This window comes from Ambystoma mexicanum, chromosome 2q (assembly GCF_040938575.1).
Source record: "Ambystoma mexicanum isolate Mex_15411 chromosome 2q, UKY_AmexF1_1, whole genome shotgun sequence".
Lineage (NCBI taxonomy): Eukaryota > Metazoa > Chordata > Amphibia > Caudata > Ambystomatidae > Ambystoma > Ambystoma mexicanum.
This window is the reverse complement of record NC_090924.1, coordinates 1,031,480,014-1,031,493,240: the sequence shown is the minus strand read 5'-3', so window position 1 is coordinate 1,031,493,240 and position 13,227 is coordinate 1,031,480,014. Positions and strand designations below refer to the sequence as shown.

The 13,227-nt window shown below is 43.0% G+C and overlaps 1 protein-coding gene across 6 annotated transcripts in view; it reads left to right on the top strand.

The window, feature by feature from the left end:
- Window positions 1-13,227, top strand: part of DBF4 (DBF4-CDC7 kinase regulatory subunit) — a 718,935-nt gene that overhangs the window by 76,589 nt on the left and 629,119 nt on the right. For 3 of the 6 annotated variants that reach the window (XM_069648379.1, XM_069648378.1, XM_069648380.1), the window contains exons 2-3: window positions 1,246-1,340; window positions 1,657-1,832. In XM_069648379.1, coding sequence (XP_069504480.1) covers window positions 1,295-1,340; window positions 1,657-1,832 — 222 coding nt within the window. In that variant the 5' untranslated portion in view covers window positions 1,246-1,294. Of the gene's footprint in view, window positions 1-1,245; window positions 1,341-1,653; window positions 1,833-13,227 lie in introns of all 6 variants that reach the window. The other 3 variants (XM_069648376.1, XM_069648375.1, XM_069648377.1) reach the window with 1 other exon arrangement.

The window sequence follows — 13,227 nt, the reverse complement described above, 5'->3', positions numbered from 1 at the left end:
TCTAAATGTATTGCATACAGGTGAGGTTGAGGTATTGCAAAAGTGTCTCCAGAATAATTGCAAAAGCGTTTCCAGATTAATGGGATTGTAGTTGTTGTAATAAGGTTGGAGTGCTTCAAACAAGGTTCCATGTAGTGAATGAATTTGACTCCATCGCTCCGAGAGGAACTATGCTCAAAGTACCTTACACAATTTCCAATATAAAAGCATGTGGGGTTTTATAATAGATTAGCTAGTGGTGAAGTGACGGGATTGACCTGCAGTGTAGTCCAACTGCTTAAGGTGGTAGGGCTCATTGAATTTAGAGGACGACAACGGAGGTTTACGAGACCATGGGTTATTTGAGGACTGCCTCTTGTTTTAGCTTTGCACTTAATAAATCTGGTAATGAATTATACCTTTTTTAGTATTGTATGCGTGACTGGGAAATATGACCTTTTCAGTAGTGCAATCTTAAATATACTGCTGCTAAGTTTGAGATGATTTTGATCTTCATATTTTAAATGTACTTGAATTGTGTTGGTTTTTATCAATTCACATGTTTAGAAGTGTTCTTTTTTTTTAGTATTTGGGATGAATTTGTTCTGTATAAGGTTGCTTTATACAACCGATATTACAATAAAAACAAAAATTGGCCCCACACATCTTTTGCCACACAGGGCCCCGCAAATCCTACGCCCTGCCCCAATGTCCCAAGGGTTGTCTGGTCATACCTCACCATTCCTCCATTGTACCCTCCCACTGTTCCTCCTATCCTCCTCCCCCAAGTCCAGTGGGATAGCCTGCTTTTCCCACATTGAGCCATATTTGTTAATTCTATTTCCCCTTTATCGCATATGCAAGCTAGCTGTTTTTCATCCTATTGCATTGGTTGTTTGGCTAGCGCATAGGGAGTTCTGCTATTTTCCATCCAGTCTCATTGGGGGCACTGTGGCTGTGCACCTTCATCTGGTGGGTGGTCCTGCTGTTTTCACCCAGGCCTATGAATTCCTACTGTTCCACCCACCGCCCCAAATCCCAGCATCCAAAGGTCCCATGCATGATTGCACGGTTCTCCTTTATCACATGTATTCTTAGTTCCTTTCCCTGCGTTTCTCAGTCTCCTTCGCTTTCAATCCTTCCCTGTTCGATCTTCTGTTTTCTTTCCACCTCCTTTTCATGTATACAGTAGTTCAATGCACTCATTTATTATTTTCTTTGATACGATCTTTCCTCAATACAATTTTGTTTATCTTAATTTTGCAGGTAACTTCACCTGCACACGAAACTGCATGAAGCATGTAACTTTCTGAAAATGAAACGAAGTAATTTGAATAATGGGTCCAAAGGAAAATTAAACAGTAAGTCTAGTTGTCTGTGTTCCCGTAAAGTTCTAATTGCACCAATGTTTGTGCTTTAGACAGAATTTGGATAGCTTGTTTTAAGTAATGTAAGACTTTGTAGCCGTTTTTAAATGACTTCTAAGATAATGGTGACATTTGCATATTTAAGCTGTGATGTTTTTATTACAGCACATACATTTTTCATAAGCCACTGTGAGAATTGAATTAGTTTTGTAAAATGGAGCAATTTGAAACAGACCTTGCACACCCTTTGGTCAAAAACAATATTAATTGATTACATTGTAAATCATGATTTTTACTTTGGTGAAAGCAGGTCGTGCACAAGGAAAAAGCAGCAAAATCAGCCCGTCTGACAAACCTGATAAGAAAATTGCAGCAAACCCAGAGCAAGCAAAATGTAAACCTCTCACTGGAAAAGTGTTTTATCTTGATCTACCATCTAATGTCTTCTCTGAAAACTTGGAGAAGGATATTAAGGAATTTGGAGGGGTAAGTTAATTTTACATTGTGGTGGAATTGAGGACAGGCGATTGCTTTGCTGTAGTGCTTGTAACTGTTTTTCCCTTTCTTATGGCTTTATAATTTTCCCATACAGTGACTTTCTGACCTTTGTATGAATATGGTTTTGAACATGTATGAACAGATCACAAAGCATCAATTTCCCTTTTCAATATATTTGGGTTTAGCATTTAACATGCATTGAACTTTTTATCAACTAAATCTATTCAGGTTGAAGTGTATTATATGGTGACTCATATGACAAAACCCGGCATGTTACAATTATTGGATCCAACAGGAATTAAGCAGATTGGGAACCAAGCGAATTGGGATGAATGAATTAAATCTTATGGCTTCCTTGAACATTGACTATTTTACAAGCACAATTCACAATATAAGAACAGGCATTACGCAAGCAAGATACAGAAAAGAAACCATGGATTCACTTGAGTGAGTATGCATCCTCCTTGGGTTCTTTCTCTGCAAATGGTCTGGAAACTAGAAACCTATGATTAAGCTAGAAACGGGGATATCTTAACACAAGGTTTATAAGTTAAGGGAATGTGGTCTTGTATAGTGCCCTTCTGCCATTTGCTATTTATGTTGGCTTTGTTTCTTGTGACTTTGCGAGAAAAGTGGGAAAGGCAGTTGTGAAAACATGTCTTGTTGTTTGGTGCAAGACGGAAGTACCCGGTCCTGTGTACTGGTATTGTGCTAAGTAGGAGTTTGGCAAACTCATTAGAGTAACATTCCCGACTGTGAGAACCCAAGATTTAAGTCTAAAGTGCTTTGGGTAAGATTACCCACAAATAGTTATCGGGCTATAAGAGGACAGTTTAGTTATTGCGTAATTTAGACTAGACGGAAGTAGATCAATCAAGGAGGAAGGGGAATAGACCGATGGGGTAGTAGGGAAGAAGAGAAAATGTGCAGGCCCCGTTCACTAGGGAGGTAGTGTGCACCAAGCTATTGCATACATTGCTTATACTGCACCTTGCAATGTATTTATTTATATAGCGCACCTAGCCCTTGGGCATCTGGGAACATTTCTTAAAGTTACATGAACATTATTTACATATTTTGAAGTTACAGATACATGGGTAGGTATTTACATAACCGGACATGTATACAAAGATATTTACTAGTTGCAGCCCCAGAGCGGAGAGAAGGCGGAAGGCTTAGAAGGGATGGCAAGTAGGAGGTTAGTCTTCATTCGTAATAAGGCAGTGTTTGACACTCTTTTTCAGAATTTGTGGTAGGAGGGTCCCAATATAATGCTGGGGGTGGTGGGGATAAGAATTCCAAGTTTTGGCTGCAAGTACTGGGAAGCTTCAGCTGCCTGCCTTTTGGAGCTTAAACCTTGGTATGATAAGGGAGTTGGATTGCGATGATCTGATCAGTCTATCCATTGTATAGAGTTTGAATTTGTTGCAAAAGTACCTAGGTGCCTGATTATGCAAACATTTGTAGGTAAGTGAGAGAGTCTTAGATTTGATTCTTTGGTTTGAGAGCCATCGGACACTGTGCCCAAGTTCTGATATGTGGAGTGCTCTTGGAAAGTTGGTTGCTGCTCTGAGCGCATTGTTTTGATATATTTGCAGTTTATTTAGATTGTGTTGGTTAGTGCCTAAATATAAGGCATTGCAATAGTCTAATTTGGTTAGTACTAAAGCTCTAGCTAAGGTAAGGCAGTGGTCAGAAAAGGTCTGCAGGCGTTAATGAGCTTGATGGTGTATGCTAGTGGTGGAAGCAGTAGCGCTAATTTTCCTAGCTAATGAGAGTATTGAGTCAATGTAAATGCCTAATGTTTTAACATCCTTCGAGACCTTGGTGTTGCCCTCGATATTGAAGGTGTTAAACTGGTTGTTGAGTCAACAAATAAATGAGCACTGCGAGGGGGTTGATGGAGGTGTCTTGAGGCTCTCTTGGAACTCACAGGGCCATTCACTTCTGTTTAATAACCAAGTATCTGGGCGGGAACTAACATCCCATTGGGTTGTATGTTGACAGGAAACCTGGTTGTGCACCATTCCTGTGATGGGTGGTTTGTGGTTACAGGGCAGGCTGCACAGCGAGGGGGTCATCCATTTGGGGGTCTCCTAACCATGGTGGAATCAGTTGACAATTTGAGAGTGGAGGCTTTATTGATATCCTACCAGCAGTCGTGGAAGTGACTGGGGTTCTCCCCTTTCACCTCCTGATGGTAAACATTTATTGGCATGAGAATGTATTACATCTCACTTAGTTTCTTGATCATATGGCGAGCTGCATTAGCGATTGGTGCTGTACTCATGGGGGTGGACAAGTATTGCTTGCTGGTGGTCTGACCTAGAATATCTGGTGGATGTTGGGTTGGGGGAGATTCATGGGATGGATGGCCACAAAAGGTCAAGAAAATCTACAGGCCATCATTGGCTTAAAGGTTTGCGTGGATTAGGTCTGCATCCTCTTAACGGGAGTGTGCTGGGAGATATTCCTCAAAGCCATACCTGGTCCAGTGGGCACTTAAACTCGACAATGACATATTCACCACTGATTGGCTCTTTGAGAGGTGCAATACATTAACCATCTTACCAACCACGCATTGTGACCACGCCAGCTAAATTGCCTAATTATCCCTGGAAGGGTTGGCTACACAGGTGGGGCACATGCGTTTGGTTAATCTTGTCACTAACCCCTCAGGTTCTCGAATTGTGTGGAACCATGGAATGACAGAGCGTTTAACATTTCATTGGCCAAGAGCTTAGAAAAGGCAACGATAAATTGGAAACTTAGGGTGTTTAACTCTTCCAACTTTGAGGACTACTCTGAGGCTCTTATTAGAGAACAAAAAGGAAAGCGGGGTAAGGGTCGGAATACATCCCATAGAAAGCACGTACATGCTTACTTCAAGGAGACTTCTGACAATAGAACTTTGCGATGCGTGTTGAGGCTATTGAAGCGAAGAGCTGATCTCTTGCCCGAGTTGCTTAGGGGCTTGATGAAAAAAGTGTCAAATATCAAAAACTGGCAGAGGAAACAGTCTGGGTAAACGTAGCCAGGAGGATGCTGAATTTGTTACCCTCCTTGAGAAATAAGAACTCTCGCATATTTTGGCAGTTGATGAATTCTATCAATTGCCCAGACCCTATGAACCAAGTAAATACAGTCTCAGCAAGTGATTGGTACATACATTTTTCCGCTCGCTATGCGCCACCTCACAGTGCATCCCATTTTTGCCTCCAGAGACAGGGGACCGACTGAATTTAGCTGCCTTCAGCCATGACAAGATCTTAGCAGTTCTTAAGAGGATTAACCCTTCGAGAGCTCCGGGGCCCCAATGGGCTCTCTAATTTTGTGTTCAAGGCTGATCAAGAAGTGCTGAGTATCCTCTACAAAGATGTGGTAACTTTTGACTGGTTTCCATCCTCATGATCGCTGGCCCACATAGTTCCTATCTTTTAAACGTGGTTTGAAAACAAGCCCCCTGAACTACCGCCCAATTGCCCTCCTGGATGCGGACAGCAAGGTATTTGCTGCTATTCTGCTGTCCCACCTCGAGGATTGGGCGGTGGTGGCAGGGAGATTATTTAAGTGGCAAACCAGGTTTTGTTTGGAACCTGGGTACCAGCCTCAACAGGCCAATTGTAAGCGTCAGGCTTTGGATGGCAAATATAAACAGTATATATTGCCTTGATTGACTTTGATGCAGTAGATCTTCCAGCTTCTATGGACTAAATTACATCAGTGGGGAGTGCTTCATGGCCTCCTAAGACTCCTCGTTGGCATGCTCAAGTTAGCTTGGAATGTGAAGGTGCTCTGTCTCGCCGTATTCCTACAGGTAGGGGTGTCGAGCAGGGAGGTCTCTTTGCTCCTTGTCTATTTAACCTCCTACTTGTCTGATGTTGGTGAGCACGTGAAATCAGCCGCACTCGCCTCACCTGTAGTCGACCAGTGTAGGCCGTTTTGGCTGTTATATGCCGATGTTTTTCTCCTTTTTTGACCTTGCATCAGTGAGCCTTGAAAGGCTCATGGGCGCTTTCTCTGCCTACACTCTATCCCACTCCCTCTTGATCAATCTTGCTAGGACCATGATCTGCCAATGCACGAAGTGCATCTCGAGCAAAGTTTAAGTGACGCGTTGAAAGTGAAACTATAACGAAAGTGAATTCCATGGTAAACTTGGGTTTCCTAATCCAGGCAAACCCAAGCATGACCCAGCTGATAACCTGGGTAAGAGAACGGACTATCTCACTAGTAAACCAACTGGTACGTATGGATCACTTATGTGGAAACTTTACACTGATTCCAGCCCTAAAATATTACAAGGGAAAATTGGTCCCTAAAATTATTTATGGGATGGAAATTTACTCGTTATCGTTAACTGACATTCTGCCACGTCTTGAAGTTTTGTTTGTTTCTTTATTTATACCGCGCTCCGAACCCTGAGGTAACTGGGTGCCAGAGACTTAAAGCAGGTTACAACAAATTATAGGTTTACAAAGCGGTCAGAGGGCAGACAATGGAAGAATACAATGTTGGTCTGGCAGAGGGCGTTTGGTGTGCCCAACGCAGTTCCCATTGACGTCATACGTTATGATCTTGGGATAACCTGATTGTCCGCCTGCGTTGAGTGGAAAAGGTTATCCTTACTCAGGAAAATATTGGTCCCTGATTTTGGGGGTGGAGTGTTCCCTCTATGAAGACCTAAAAAAAAAACATCTTGGCAAGTAGGAGTAGCTCTTGGCTTAATGAGATATTCGATCATTGTGTACTGGTTTTGCTGAATGTAGATGGCTCATTGAAGGAACTATCCTAAAACCCAGAACGGGTCAAAAGATTATTATTTGATCATGACTGGATCTCTACCACAGAAAACAATGCATGCCTATTCCTCTTTCTCCCATCTAAAATTCGACCATAAGAAATTGGGAGTTCTTGCTCCACTCTTGTCAGCGTATCCGGCAAGGTGGGCGCAATGCTCTTTTTTTTGTTTTTCTTGGAACCTTGCATCGACCAAAGAAATTATGCACAGAAGGGGACTTTTTGCTGGTGACTGGGTCGGGTGTCCGTTTTGCAAGAATTTGGCAGTAAATCAAACCATGAAACATTTATTTATTGCCTATCCAGCACTGAACAGTTTGAGAGCAATACATCTGCAAAGGTTTGTGCCTTGTGTAACTATCCGGGATTTTGAGAGGATCTGGTCATCGTTTAATCTGTTCACCAAACCCCCACTGTAGTTTTAGTCACTTGTATTAAAGCACTTATGTTGGATGAGGGATGAATGAAAAGGGACCATTGTGTGCTTTTTTATTCCTGTTCTATTGGGAACATGTAAGCTTATTTACTTTGTGGTCATAACTGTTCTTTTATTCTTTTTTAATTATGGCAATGAATTTGGAATTAATTTGTGAATCTGCTGCCTGATGCGTCGTCTTACAATAAGTATGTAGTTGATGGCTTTTGTTTTTTGACTTTTTGCCTGTCTTTTGTATTTGAATTGTGAATTGTTAAAGGTTAACTTGTGTAACCATAAAACAATTTTAAAAAATTATGAATCTGCAAGGACCTAGACTCCTCAATCTCATTCTCAAAAGGCAACTGAGCCGCTTGCAAGAACTATTAGTCATCATGTAGAAAAGAAGAGAGTATTTCAACAACTAGATGGACTTGAACTGCTATTTCAACATCAGCCTCTGGCTGCACTACAGTGTTGTCTCTTAATAATTGTTCCATTTTCCAGATCTACCACCACTACCTGTGCCTCCAAATCTTGTCAAACCACCCTAGCCTTTATAAATCTAAGGGCCATGTGAACAAAGTGCACTAAAGGTGCTGCAATCACATAGTTTGCTCCTCTCTAGTCAACATCCACCTCTGAATCCAGTTGTAACTCTGTGCAAATCTTGCCAAGTATTGCCCTTTTAAGAGTCATTGGTTCCGAAGAAATTGCTATAGCAGACGAGCCGGAAAATGAAATTCGTAGTCTGACTCAATTCTTGACTTTGTCCTTTGAGGTGGAATTGATAAAAAAGGGATTACATATGCATCATCGTTTAGACTGTGGTCTAAAGATTGAAATTACCCACTTTGAGAGTCCGCAGTCATCTTTTTGCTCACTGTACTTTTCACAAAGGAGGTATATCCATTTGCTTATCACCGTTTGTCCTGCCCGCAAGGGCAGTCCAGCGGTGGACTCTCAAAGTGGCTAAAAACCACAGAACAGTATCGTGCCATGTTCTTTCTAGAGAGGGGCACCTGCTACCTTTTTTGTATGGAATGGTGACCTACCTGCCCTGCGCACAATCCCTCTGACCCTTGACGATCTTAACCTGTGCTGGTGTATTAATCTCCCCTCTTGAATCTAGCCTGGTCCACCTCTCCCAGTTTCATGCCCTCCATCCCATCATCCTTCTACTGAGCTCAAAGTTGTGCACTGTTCCCAGGGAGGGAGGTGGTTCAGACCACACCCCTATGAGGATAGCCTGAAGCCAATTGTTTGCTGAGGGCCAGTGGCACAAATCCAATTATCCACCACCAGCTTGGAAGTGTAGAGGCGCACATCTTGTGCCATCTGTGTCCACTCCCGTCCTGCACCCAAACTATAAAATGGTTCAAAGCCTGCCTATGGAGCACACATCCTATGCAGTGCACTTTATGGATGCCTTATGTGAACCCAGCAAGGGTACCTTTTTAGGGATATTATGTGTTTATTCTTTAAAGTTGAACCAAGTGTTACCAAATACAAGGTAAGTTCATGGTGCTCATGAGAACTCTTTGAAAATGAAACCAAGTCTGATTTCCCAATCACGTTTTTCCCTTTCAATAGCTTATTTTGCTAGGCAGACCTTGTTGGGATGTCTGGGATATTATTCCTCGATTTATAGCCCACTTTGTATCAAGTTGCGTCTCGAAGTGTAAGGCTTCACTCTTCCCCCACTTGCTCCCACCATACTGTCACATCATAACAAAAGATGGGCATTCTTACTTCTCCCGCCAAGGAGGTATCCCCCTGTTGTTCCAGAACTAAGCACAATATTGGCTATCTTTTCCCTGCACTTGCTGATTTCTGCAATCTTGCCATTGGGTCTTTCCCCTCTTCCCTCAAGCACTCTTGTGTGTCCCCTCCTGAAAAAATCCTTCTGCAGACAGTCTTGTCCGGCTAACTTCTGCCCCATCTCCATCACCCCTTCCTTTGGGAAACTCTTGGAGTAGCTGGTCCCCCACCACCTCCCCAACTGACCCAGCATACTGAGCTTGTTAGTTGCTACCACAACCATCAATCTGGATTCAGAGCATCCAGAGGCACGGAAACTGCTCTTCTGAACACCAGTGATGAACTGGTTGCATCTCTTGATTCGAACTCTCCTACTGTTCTCATTCTACTTGATCTCTCCTCTGCATTTGAAATGGTCAACCACTCCATCCTCATAACTGCTCCACAATACCCTAGGTATCTCAGAGCGGCACTGGACTGGCTGACCTTCTTGAATGACCACCCCTCCGAGGTTATCCTGGGCTCTTTCTCCTCTCCCACAACTATCTCCACCGGTAAAGTCCCCCCGGGTGCCAACCTATCTCCCTGGTTCTTTGACATCTATCTTGCCCCGCTCAGACACCAAATTTCCACCTACTCCCTTTACTTCCAGTGTTATGCGGATGATGCAAAACTCTTTTCAAACTTCTCTGTGCGCCTCTCCTTACCACCGCCATCATTCCTGACTGCCTATCTGCCATCCAGTTCTGGTGTGCCTCCAATGATCTCTGCGTTAATGCCAGCAAGACTGAGATCCTTACCATTGGGACTCATGCGCCAGCTTTCTTCCCCTCACTCTGGCCACCCTCTATGGGCTCTCCCGCTTCATTTGAAGCCAAAAACCTTGGAGTCCTTTTCAACTCCTTTTATTTTCCTATTTCACATCCAGGAGCTTGCCAAGAAGGCCCACTTTCAAATCCCCCACTTTCAAATCCACCTCCTAAAAGGAACCCTTCCTTTCCTCACTTTTCCCCAGAAGCTGAATGTCTATAGAGCTCTGGTAGTCTCTAGACTTGACTATTGCAATAGCCCCTTCCTTAATCTACCCTTTTCCTCTCTACGTCCCCTCCAGCTAATTCTGAATAGGGCTGCAAGATTTATCCTTGGCCCCAAGCTCTGGGCTGCATCTCTCCAGCCCTAAAAACTCTCCACTGGCTCCCGGTTGCTGCAAGGATCAAATTCAAATCCCTCTGCATCATCCATAAGGCTGTATGGGGCCGGGGACCTCGCTATCTACAATTGGCTCTAACTAAATACACTCCCTCCAGATCTTTACGTTCCTCCGGCACCAACTCTCTGCGTGTCAAGTGTTTTGCTAAACAGCGTGCTGGTGGACAATATCTAACCTCTGCTGGCTCCCTCCTATGGAACAACCTCTCCCACCATCTTCATCTTGAGCCGGATCTCCTCCAATTCCGGAAACTCTTCAAGACTTTCCTTTTCAAAACCTCCTCCTCCCGCCTTTGCTAAACCCCACAGTTTCGGAGATTGGTGACCAGGGCCCTTATGTGCCCACCTGGGTCATTGGGCGCCTCCGCCCACTTCCAGCACTTTCTTTAGGCGCCACTGGACCTAGGATTGATCTCTTGATAAACTCCCATCAGCTGACCCTCCAAGTTATCAGGAGGACCTGACCTCTGGCACTGGTTTGGAACCACATATGCTTTGGGCTCCAAACCTTAGGACTTGACATTTGGTTCTTTGGCCGTGGCAACATATACAACAGACTCTGGTGGGGGTCGCATTTGGTTGCTTTGCCCTATCACACACAACCAGGACGTGTTGGGGTTTCACTTGTGTTTCTTCCTTCTTTTCACTTTGCCTTTTTAACTCATTATATAGACTGTGTATTCAGCTACACATCCTGTGGATGGCTTTGTTTGAAAATGTTTACCTTTTGCCAACACCAGAGTGTATGTTCCATACCATTTGATGCAATTCATTGTGCGTTTTAATGATCATTGTTTCATTTTGAAAGTATCATTTTTTGAATGTTCCTTTGGGAGACCATGTTTGTTAGACAAGAACTGTACAATTAATAAATAGCCACTAAGCTATTACAGTAGTTTTTCTTTATACATTGTCTTTTGCTCCAAGGCAGCAACACTGAATACTTCTGGGTAGCCTGAGATATCAAATTAATCAGATATCCAGAGTTTCTGGGTTCAACATTTATTGTTCTATAGGCAAATTAGTCTTAAGCCTCTTTGTCGTAGAGTACCACACGGGAAGAAATGGTGTGTGTAATAAGATGAATATCTTTGATGGGATGAGGTCACTTCTTGTTTGTATAAGAGCATTTTTGATGCCCTTAACCTGACCTTCCTAACACATAGGGTTTTCCCTCCAGTCCACCTATGCTATCACAGGCCTGCACATATCTATTGGCAGTTGACCACTTTCACCAAGTGATTTCTGCCTGTCAGTTAACAGTCTGCAACTTACTCCCTAGCACTTCCCACATTGTTACACCTACCACATACCTCCCCCCACACCCCTATCCCTCTGTCTCTGCACTTGCACCCTCTGAATGCTCACAAGGCCTAGTAGGACTGCCTCCCTTTCATTGTTATATTTCCTTTCATTCCCATGTTCCCTCCCTGTTGCCGCTTTGAAACTCAATTTACTTGATGTATAAGCGCCTTACAAATGCACAATAAATAAAAGCTTAAAAAGGGAACAGATGGTCACACCTCCCTGCCACTGGTGAACGTCTATGGTATACCCAAGTACTACCTGTGTATCGATTGACAAATTATTATGGTTACGTATCCCATTACATGCATGGCCACCCATCCTTTCTTGCTTCAGGTTAATTCTGCCCTGTGGAGTATTCAGTATAACTATTTGTTTAGTATTGCTTGGTCTTGCATTGTTGTTACTTTTTAAGCAGCCATTTGGATACCCCTGCCCCCTATCCACCACTTTCTCACCAGAAAAACCGATAAATACTAATAAAAACAAAAAAGATGCTTCCCCCAAAAATATCACACATAGGAGCCTGCTCCCTGCTTTGACCCATGCAGATGCATGGGTATGTTTGGATCGGTGCTAACTGCAGAGCGCAGCACAAGGATCTTTAATATTGAACGGAAACTTTCGTTAAAGTGTGGCTTTAATTTGCATGAAATATTTGGTGCAAAGAGCCATGGCTTGCAAAAGGATGCCAAATATATTCTCACTTACCTAAAATAAAATACCTCACATGAGAAGCAATATTTTCATCCCTTTTTAAAAAAGAAAATAAAGCCTTTTACTCCAATCTTAAACAAGCATTGCCAATGGCAACCGTTTGGGCTTTTGTCTAGGCAAGTGAAAGGCAATTGCCTGGCACAGCCATAGTGGTATTAACTGGCCATTGATGGTAGCAGGTGCAAAACGGTAAGAGTACCTGGGCAGCTAATAGCAGTGCCTGGCAGATGCCTAATACTTATACACAAGCCAAAACTGTTGGCTTGGCCAATGCTTGTTTTTAACAGGACTTCAGTGAAGGTCATGCATAGTGCTTATAAATAGAGTGGTTGCAAGGAAGACCAGGTTACAACATTTTTATTACACCAGTAATGGGTTTTCAACTCCAATGAAGTTGTTCACTCTCAGATGACTGCTTTGAAAAAACACTGGCAGGCACTTGGCGCACAGTGTTTTCGGGTACGGGTTGAGTAAAGCAAGCTCACAGATTTCCCATGAGGAGTTGTTTTGGGTGGGGAGGGGCAGGGACTGGTGTGGAATGGCCACCCAGTTAGTCATGCTCCATCTACCTGCAACTGATCTCACTTCTATTTGAATGAATCCTAGTTTGACAAAACATTTCTCACAAATAAAGGAAATAATTCCTCAGAGTTATTCAGTTTGTTCCACTTACTTTTTTGTCAGACTTGGCAATACTCTTGTCACCGAGCACTCAAGTTGCCCTTTTCCATGTGCTGGAATGTCACCCATTTGTGTCTGTTTTTTCTTTGAATTCTGTGACTTTTAGTTTTCCTAAATTCAAAATGATAAAGAAAAACTACAAGTTCCTGAATGCAAATACAAATCAGGACTGGATGACTTTTTCACCCCTGATGTGGGGGAACATGGTGGATCGGCTGCCACTGATCCTATGCCACTGGCGCCTCTGTTTTGCAGGTGCTGCTTTCGGTAAATGGATAACCTTATCTCTAAGGACGTTTTTGCAGATGTACTTTCAAGCAGATATACTTTCACATGACTTATCTAGCATCTTCTGTTTGTTACTTCACTCAAATCCTGGATGAAATTGCGTTGACACACTTTTTGCACTTTCCTAATTGTTTAACTATGGGTTCACAACTAGATGGTTGTTAAGGAGATTTGACGTGGACCCTGTAGTCTGGGTCAGTTTTAGGT